Genomic DNA, 10015 nt, shown 5'->3' with positions numbered 1-10015 from the left:
GAGAATTTAAAGCAATGTTTCACTTTGATGTCAAGCCAGAGCTCTGGAGAAGCTTTATGTACACAAGAACATGGAGCTCTGGTGCCTGAAAAGACAAAGATAATGTAATTTTATGACTGAACATGTTTATAAAAATACTCAGTCAACTGGTCAAAATGGCCTAAAGACTTTGAAAGCTGCGAGGGTGACACAAACAGAGAGGTTGACTGTTCACTGAGCGATCGTACAACATTCCTTGTAACACATTTGTGTCTAACAGGTGTGTGGTTAATGGGGGTATTGTAATGGGGGTATTGTTCAAACCCAGTAAATACATTGATAAAAACAAAAAAACTGCGGATGCTGGAAATCCAAAACAAAAACAGAATTACCTGGAAAAACTCAGCAGGTCTGGCAGCATCGGCGGAGAAGAAAAGAGTTGACGTTTCGAGTCAACTCTGTCGAAGGGTCATGAGGACTCGAAACGTCAACTCTTTTCTTCTCCGCCGATGCTGCCAGACCTGCTGAGTTTTTCCAGGTAATTCTGTTTTTGTTCCAGTAAATACATTTGTGTTCAATGTGAGTTTTAAGAGTTTTCTCATTAATTTTCATAATTCTCCTGGTCCAAACATTTGAGTAACCTGTCAGGGGTAGAACGTGACATCACACAGAGGGCAGGGTAGAGAGGCAGGGTGGACGCTGCTCTCTCTCTGATGAATCTTAAGCTCAGTTATTAGGCTGCAAATCACACGGTAGGCCCAATATTCTAACACAGCCAGAAATAACTCTGCAGGTGTCAATGCAGACTCAGGTGATGCTGCTCCCTGGAGATCGATACCCATTCACCTTTGCTTCAAACAACTCCTTTCAAACCTGCTGAAAAACAGTTTCATTATTTTAGAGTTTACTGGGGCAAGAAAGAGCCAATTAGAATCTATTTCTTAATCACAAATTAAATCATATTCCCCAATCCCACCGACACAGCCTCTCCCCATATCAGTCCTATCTTCTTCCCGTGTCCCTCAATCCCCCCTCTCCCCATATCCCTCAATCCCCCCTCTCCCCGTGTCCCTCAATCCCCCCTCTCCCCGTGTCCCTCAATCCCCCCTCTCCGTGTCCCTCAATCCTCCCTCTCCCTGTGTCCCTCAATCCCCCCTCTCCCCGTGTCCCTCAATCCTCCCTCTCCCCGTGTCCCTCAATCCCCCCTCTCCCCGTGTCCCTCAATCCCATCCTCTCCCTGTGTCCCTCAATCCCCCCTCTCCCCGTGTCCCTCAATCCTCCCTCTCCCCGTGTCCCTCAATCCCCCCTCTCCCCGTGTCCCTCAATCCCCCTCTCCCCGTGTCCCTCAATCCCCCTCTCCCCGTGTCCCTCAATCCCCCCTTTTCCCGTGTCCCTCAATCCCCCCTCTCCCCGTGTCCCTCAATCCCATCCTCTCCCCGTGTCCCTCAATCCCCCCTCTCCCCGTGTCCCTCAATCCCCCCTTTTCCCGTGTCCCTCAATCCCCCCTTTTCCCATGTCCCTCAATCCCCCCTTTTCCCGTGTCCCTCAATCCCCCCTTTTCCCGTGTCCCTCAATCCCCCCTCTCCCCGTGTCCCTCAATCCCCCCTCTCCCCGTGTCCCTCAATCCCCCCTCTCCCCGTGTCCCTCAATCCCCCCTCTCCCCGTGTCCCTCAATCCCCCCTCTCCCCGTGTCCCTCAATCCCCCCTCTCCCCGTGTCCCTCAATCCCCCTCTCCCCGTGTCCCTCAATCCCCCTCTCCCCATGTCCCTCAATCCCATCCTCTCCCCGTGTCCCTCTATCCCATCCTCTCCGTGTGTCCCTCAATTCCCCCTCTCCCCGTGTCCCTCAATCCCCCCTCTCCCCGTGTCCCTCAATCCCCCCTCTCCCCGTGTCCCTCAATCCCCCCTCTCCCCGTGTCCCTCAATCCCCCCTCTCCCCGTGTCCCTCAATCCCCCCTCTCCCCGTGTCCCTCAATCCCCCCTCTCCCCATGTCCCTCAATCCCCCCTCTCCCCATGTCCCTCAATCCCCCCTCTCCCCATGTCCCTCAATCCCCCTCTCCCCATGTCCCTCAATCCTATCCTCTCCCCGTGTCCCTCAATCCCCCCTCTCCCCGTGTCCCTCAATCCCCCCTCTCCCCGTGTCCCTCAATCCCCCCTCTCCCCGTGTCCCTCAATCCCCCCTCTCCCCGTGTCCCTCAATCCCCCTCTCCCCATGTCCCTCAATCCCCCTCTCCCCATGTCCCTCAATCCTATCCTCTCCCCGTGTCCCTCAATCCCCCCTCTCCCCGTGTCCCTCAATCCCCCCTCTCCCCGTGTCCCTCAATCCCCCTCTCCCCATGTCCCTCAATCCCCCCTCTCCCCATGTCCCTCAATCCCCCCTCTCCCCGTGTCCCTCAATCCCCCCTCTCCCCGTGTCCCTCAATCCCATCCTCTCCCCGTGTCCCTCAATCCCCCCTCTCCCCATGTCCCTCAATCCCCCCTCTCCCCGTGTCCCTCAATCCCCCCTCTCCCCATGTCCCTCAATCCCCCCTCTCCCCATGTCCCTCAATCCCCCCTCTCCCCGTGTCCCTCAATCCCCCCTCTCCCCGTGTCCCTCAATCCTATGCTCTCCCCGTGTCCCTCAATCCTATGCTCTCCCCGTGTCCCTCAATCCCCCTCTCCCCATGTCCCTCAATCCCCCCTCTCCCCGTGTCCCTCAATCCTATGCTCTCCCCGTGTCCCTCAATCCTATGCTCTCCCCGTGTCCCTCAATCCCCCTCTCCCCATGTCCCTCAATCCCCCCTCTCCCCGTGTCCCTCAATCCTATGCTCTCCCTATGTCACTTCCACCTAACTATAGAAACAAAGGAAGAGAAACACACTGAGCTCCACTTCTCAATCCGTTAGTTTCTCTTCCCCACTCACCATTCCCACTGGAGTATTTTTCCATTCTCAGGCCCACTGATCCTCCTCCTCCTCTGCAATCTCCTCGAAGATGGATTGGGTTTCCTGTTTCCGTGAGCACTCAATCGCCTGCACTTCACATTCGGAAGGTGGAGGGAGCAGTGCCTTTAAACCAGAGTCAATGGCTTCAATGCGCTGCTCTATCCGACTCTCAAACTCCTCCTTGCTGCTCAGCACACGTTCCATGATCATTTTGCGGGCTTCATCACAGCCTTGTTGTAACAGTTGCCGCTCGGTTTGGAATTCCGCATCCTCTGGGTCCAGGGTAATGAGTCGCCCGAGGCTGGTCACTCGGCTCATCAGGTACTTGCTGGAAATCTCCACGTAGGTTCTGGAGATCATGTTGATCAGGTAAGAGATGTTGGTTGCCTGAAAGGCCTGGGCATAAACTAAGTCTCTGATGAGTTTTTGCTGATTGTAGCCCGTGATTCCTCGGATTTGCTCAGTGTCAGTGGTGAACTTTTCCAGGGACTTGGTGAGGCAGATGTGGATCAAGTTGGAAACCATCTGAAAGAAGCGGATCATCTTGGTCCACTGTTCTCTCACCCGACCCAATGCGTCCAGGCCCTGTGCCAACATCTTCAGTGTGGTATCAAAGTCAATCTTCGTCACTTGGCATTTCCTCATCATGATCAAGATCTCGTCCAATTCCTTGTTAGTCTCCTTCATGGACTGGAAACTCCTCTCATACTCTGCCCGGGTGCTATCCAAATGTGCTTTGGCATTCTCAATCTTTAACCTGGCCTGTGTCACCACAGTCTGTACGATGCTCTTCTCCTCAGGATCTTGGTCTCCAATCACCTTGGACAGGTTTGGGGCAGTCTGGGGCAACACTGATGAGCTGTTGGAGGCCATGCACCCTGCACTGAACTTCACCACTTTCCCATAGAGCTCCCCGATCCTCATAGCTACATGCTCCATCTGCTCCTCGCTGGGACTTTCACATTGGCCAATCTCCTCCAGCTTCTCACAGATTGCAATTCCCTTTCTGCACAGGGTTAGTGCCGCCTCCTTTGGGCTGCAGTCCTCCTCCAGGTTGATCTCTGTTTTAATCTTCTGGAACATGCGCCTGGAGATGTCAGAGTTCACTCTGCCAGTCATATCGTCCAGGAGTTTATTCAGACTCAGTTTAGCATCCTCAGATAGTAGGTCCTGAAGCTTCACTGTGGCTATCAGCAGCTCACTGGACTTGGATAGGACATTACTGGCAGCCACCGGGTCCAGTTCAGTTTGCTGGGCTGAAGTTTTGGCTCGGTCCTTGTTCCTCACCTTCTCTGCAACGACATTGCCAACATTGGCCAAGGTCTCCACCACGGTGGTAGACAGACTCACCGGGTCGGCTGTAACCATTGACATGAAGCCACTCACAAGGTTGCTGACCATGTTGATCGAGTTCTCCACAGCAAACATGCCCACAATCCCCCACTCACTGGGTGCAGACCCCAGCGCTGCCCTATAGGCATCATGGGCCTCCTCTACCTTCTTGTTCATGCTGGTGAAATATTCCTCCACCAGCCTCTTCTCATTCTCCGCTGTGGCCTTTCGAAGCTTGGCCTCCTCCAGGGAATGCTGGACCTCCTTGGACTCAGCCTCATACACCCCCTTGGCACTGGTACAGGCCTCCAGCAGCTCATGGATTAAGTCAGTGACAGAGGAGAAGCTTTGTTCCACCTCCTGAGCTAGTCCCAGACACTCATCAGCAACAGCCTTGATGCTGCTCAACTGCAGAGGGAGGATCTTCTGCAGAGCCTGCTGGTCACCCTCCATCAAGGTTTTCACAGTGTTCTTCAGGTGTGTAGGGACACTCTGGGAGTGAAGCCGAACCTGATCCATGTTTGTATGGGCCAAGTTAAAGCTTTTCCAGCCCTGGTTACTGACCTGCATCAAGCAGGCCCGGAAAGACTCAGGATACTTGATGTATTTGTATTGTCTGTCCGGGGTGTGCTTGTTTACAGGGAAGTCACTGACAGAAGAAATGATGATCAGTTCACCGAGGATGGCAATTGACATGGGAGCGGGCATCAGGAACTCCTCCCAGTTGGCATAGGGTTGCATGATGAGCATATTGTCCCTCCTCACCTCTTCAGCCTTGGTATGTTTCAAGAAAGCACTGTTAATGTTTGCCAAAAGGTTCTCGTCCTTACCCGCCATGGTGAGTTGTGTAAATCTCCTGATGAAAGAGAGAGAGCTGTTACTATTTAAATTAGATCACTTGTATGTGTTTACAGCCGCACACATTGAGGCATCTCACAGAAAAATACTTCCACTTTCTGCACAGTAAGATCCCTGGAGCAGTAGCTCGGAGGTCATGGGATGACCCTTGGGTTGACCCTCCAATCAGGGTCCTCGGGCTGTCCCTGTGATCGCAGCCCTCGGCTATTAGATTCCCTCCGCCTGGACGATGCTCTCGATGAATTGGGAATCTGCCCAGCAACAGGTCACAAGACACATTTCGCAGGAAAAGAATCTCAGAATTATAACAGTGCAGCGGCTCTCCAAATGAGTGATTCACTTAGTTCTATTTCCCCCACCTCTCCCCCTAACCCTGAACATTCTCCCTGAATAGATAACAGTCTAATTCCCTTTCGAATGCTTCAACTGACTCTGCCTCTACCACACTCTCAGCCAGCGCATTCCAGGCTCTAACCACTTGCTGCGTGAAAAAGATTTTCCTCATGTCTCCCTTGCTTCTTTTACCAATTAATTTAGATCTGTGCTCTCTGGTTCTCAACCCTTTCACGAATAGGAATACTTTCTCCCTATCTGCCCTGTCCAGACCCCTCATGATTTTGAACACCTCTATCAAATCTCCTCTCAACCTTCTCCAAGAAAAACAGACTGAAGAAGTTAGGAATATCTTCATAACTGAAGTCCCTCATCCCTGGAACCATTCTCATGAATCTTCTCTACACTTTCTCCAATGCCTTTACATCCTTCCTACAGTGTGGGGCCCAGAACTGGACATAATACTCCAGCTGAGGCTGAACTAGGGACTTATACATGTTCAGTATAACTTCCTTGCTCTTGTACTCAATGCCCCAATTAATAAAGCCCAGGGTTCTGAATGCTTTACATTGTTTCCACCTTCTTGAAGACTCCGGAATGTTTTGCTCGGCTATTTCAGGGGACAGTCAGGAATCCATCACCTTGCCGTGGGTCTGGAGTCACATCTACACCAGACCGGGTAAGGACATGAGATTTCCTTCCCTAAAGGGAACATGTTGGGTTTTAATAACATTCCCGTTGTTTCAGTCTCATCATTACTGAGACTGACATTTGATTCCAGATCTATTTAATAACTAAATTTAGGTGCCCCAGCTGTCATGAGGAGATTTGAGATCAAATGTAGGTCAAATGCTCTGGCCTCAAGAACACAAGCTCAGAAAATGAGCCACTCTCCCACTGTAACCCATAAGAGTCATTCACAGACAGCAGCGACCTGTCAGTTACACTGTCAACCTGAGAGTGTCAGAATATCACAGTCCAAATTCCAGCTGGTCAGTTTCAGCATGGCCAAGTGTTACAATGTCAATTCCAACTGGTCAGTTTCAGCACCATCCATGTGACCAATCTCAGTTCCAACCAGTCAGTTTCAGCATTGTCCAGTGTTACGTAGAAACTAGGAGCAGGAGTAGGCCATTCGGCCCTTCGGGCCTGCTCCACCATTCATTATGATCATGGCTGATCGTCCAACTCAATAACCTGCTCCTGCTTTCTCCCCATGCCCTTTCATTCCTTTCACCCCAAGAGCTATATCTAACTCCTTCTTGAAAAACATACAATGTTTTGGCCTCAACTACTTTCTGTGGTAGCGAATTCCACAGGCTCACCACTCTCTGGGTGAAGAAATTTCTCCTCATCTCAGTCCTAAATGGTCTACCCCATATCCTCAGACTGTGACCCCTGGTTCTGGACTCCCCCACCATCGGGAACATCCTTCCTGCATCTACCCTGTCTAGTCCTGTTAGAATTTTATAGGTTTCTATGAGATCCCCCCTCATTCTTCTGAACTCCAGTGAATATAATCCGAACCGACTCAATCTCTCCTCATATGTCAGTCCCGCCATCCCAGGAATCAGTCTGGTAAACCTTCGCTGCCCTCCCTCTATAGCAAGTACATCCTTCCTCAGATAAGGAGACCAAAACTGCACTCAATATTCCAGGTGTGGTCTCACCAAGGCCCTGTACAATTGCAGCAAGACATCTCTGTTCCTGTACTCGAATCCTCTCGCTATGAAGGCCAACATACCATTTGCCTTCTTTACCGCCTGCTGCACCTGCATGCTTACCTTCAGCGACTGGTGTACAAGGACACCCAGGTCTCGTTGCACATTCCCCTCTCTCAATTTATAGCCATTCACATAATAATCTGCGTTCCTGTTTTTGCTACCAAAATGGTTAACCTCACATTTATCCACATTATACTGCATCTGTCATGCATTTGCCCACTCACTCAGCTTGTCCAAATCACCCTAAAGCATCTCTGCATCCTCCTCACAGCTCACCCTCCCACCCAGCTTTGTGTCATCTGCAAATTTAGAGATATTACATTTAGTTCCCTCATCTAAATCATTAATATATATTGTGAATAGCTGGGGTTCCAGCACCGATCCCTGCGGTACCCCACTAGTCACAGCCTGCCATTCGGAAAAAGTCCCATTTATTCCTACTCTTTGTTTCCTGTCTGCCAACCAGTTTTCTATCCATCTCAATACACTACCCCCAATCCCATGCGCTTTAATTTTACACGCTAATCTCTTATGTGGGACTTTGTCGAAAGCCTTCTGAAAGTCCAAATAAACCACATCCACTGGCCCCCCCTCATCAAACTCTACTAGTTACATCCTCGAAAAATTCCAGTAGATTTGTCAAGCATGATTTCCCTTTCATAAATCCATGCTGACTCTGTCCGAATCTGCCACTGTTTTCCAAGTGCTCAGCTATTAAATCTTTTATAATGGACTCTAGAATTTTCCCCACTACCGACGTCAGGCTGACTGGTCTATAATTCCCTGTTTTCTCTCTACCTCCCTTTTTAAATAGTGGGGTTACATTAGCTACTGTCCAATCTGTAGAAACTGTTCCAGAGTCTATAGAATTTTGGAAGATGATCACCAATGTATCCACTATTTCTAGGGCCACTTCCTTAAGTACTCTGGGATGTAGATCATCAGGCCCCAGGCCTTCAATCCCATCAATTTCTCCAACACCATTTCCCTACTAATACTGATTTCTTTCAGTTCCTCCCTCTCACTAAACCCCGTGTTCCCCAACATTTCTGGTATGTTATTTGTGTTCTCCTTTGTGAAGACAGAACCAAAGTATGTATTTAGTTGGTCAGCCATTTCTTTGTTCCCCATTATAAATTCCCCTGTTTCTGACTGTAAGGGACCAACATTTGTCTTCACCAATCTTTTTGTCTTCACATACTTAAAGAAATTTTTACACAGTCAGTTTTTATGTTCCCCACAAGCTTACTCTCGTACTCTATTTTCCCCTTCTTAATCAACCCCTTGGTCCTCCTTTGCTGAATTCTAAACTGCTCACAACCCTCAGGTCTGTTGTTTCTTCTGGCCAATTTGTATGCCTCTTCCTTAGACCTAATGCTATCTCTAATTTCCCTTGTAAGCCATGGTTTGGCCACCTTTCCTGTTTTACTTTTGTGCCAGACAGGAATAAACAATTCTTGCAGTTCACCCATTTACTCTTTGAATGTTTGCCATTGCCTATCCACCGTCATCCCTTTTAGTAATGTTTCCCAATCCCTCATAGCCAACTCGCGCCTCATACCATCGTAGTTTCCTTTATTATGATTCAGGACCCTAGTCTCAGAATCAACTATGTCACTGTCCATCTTGATGAAGAATTCTATCATATTATGGTCGCTCATCCCCAAGGGGCCGCACACAACGAGACTGCCAATTATTCCTTTCTCATTACCCAATACCCAGTCGAGGATGGCCTGTTCTCTAGTTGGTTCCTCAACGTATTGGTCCAGAAAATCATCCTGTACACACTCCAGGAATTCCTCCTCTACGCTATTGTTACTAATTTGGTTTGCCCAATCTATATATAGATTAAAGTCACCCATAATTACAGATGTTCTTTTATTACATGTGTCTCTAATTTCCTGTTTAATGCCATTCCCAACATCGCCATTACAGTTTGGGGGTCTGTATACAAACCCCACTAACATTTTTTGCCACTTATTGTTTCTCAGCTCCACCCATACAATTTCCATATCATTAGAGCTAATACCTTTCCTCACTATTGCGTTAATTTCCACCTTAAACCTAGCAATGCAACTCCACCGCAGTTCCCTTTTTGTCTGTCCTTCCTAAATACTGAATAACCCTGGATGCTCAGTTCCCATCCCTGGTCACCCTGCAGCTATGTCTCCGTAATCCTGACTATATCATACCTGTTTACATCTATTTGCGCGGTTAATTCATCTGCTTTATTGTGAATGCTCCTCGCAGTAAGGCACAAAACCTTAAAGCTTGTCTTTTTAAGATTACTTGTTCCGTTCTCACTATTTTTCACTGAGGCCCTGTTTGCTTCTTGCCCTTGATTTCTCCAGCTATCACTTTTCTTATTCCCCTTTCTGTCTTTTATCCTTATCCTTGATTCCCCCCTCCTCTGACTCCTTGCATAGGTTCCCATCCCCCAGCCATTTTAGTTTAAATCCTCCCCAACCACTCTAGCAAATATTCCCCCAAGGACATCAGTCCTGGTCCTGCCCAGGTGTAACCCGTCCAGTTTGTACTGATCCCATCTCCCCCAGGACCAGTCCCAATGTCCCAGGAATCTGAAACCCTCCCCCTCACACCATCTCTTCAGCCACGTATTCATCCAACATATTCTGCTATTTCTACTCTGACTGGCATGTGGCACTGGTAGTAACCCTGAGATCACTATCTTTGAGGTTCTACTTTTCAACTTAATTCCTAACTCCCTATATTCTGCTTTTAGGACCTTTTTTTACGTATGTCATTTTTATCAATGTGTATCACAACCACGGGCTGTTCACCCTCCCCCTTCAGAATGTCCTCTAGCCGCTCTGAGACATCCTTGACCTTAGCACCAGGGAGGCA

At 49.2% G+C, this 10015-nt stretch overlaps 1 protein-coding gene across 3 annotated transcripts in view; it reads right to left on the bottom strand.

Moving 5' to 3' along the window:
• Positions 1-486: 486 nt before the first annotated feature.
• LOC121286762 overlaps positions 487-10015 on the bottom strand; it is an 11604-nt gene continuing 2075 nt past the window's right edge. The window contains exons 2-3 of one of the 3 annotated variants that reach the window (XM_041203815.1): positions 2883-5091; positions 487-855 (exon numbers count right to left, since the gene is read on the bottom strand). In XM_041203815.1, coding sequence (XP_041059749.1) covers positions 2910-5072 — 2163 coding nt within the window. In that variant the 5' untranslated portion in view covers positions 5073-5091 and the 3' untranslated portion in view covers positions 487-855; positions 2883-2909. The remainder of the gene's footprint in view (positions 856-2882; positions 5092-10015) is intronic. The other 2 variants (XM_041203808.1, XM_041203799.1) reach the window with 2 other exon arrangements.

The sequence above is a fragment of the Carcharodon carcharias genome, chromosome 2 (assembly GCF_017639515.1).
Source record: "Carcharodon carcharias isolate sCarCar2 chromosome 2, sCarCar2.pri, whole genome shotgun sequence".
Taxonomy (NCBI): Eukaryota; Metazoa; Chordata; class Chondrichthyes; order Lamniformes; family Lamnidae; genus Carcharodon; species Carcharodon carcharias.
Note: the sequence above shows the minus strand (reverse complement) of the source record. Positions and strands in the feature narration are given on the sequence as shown.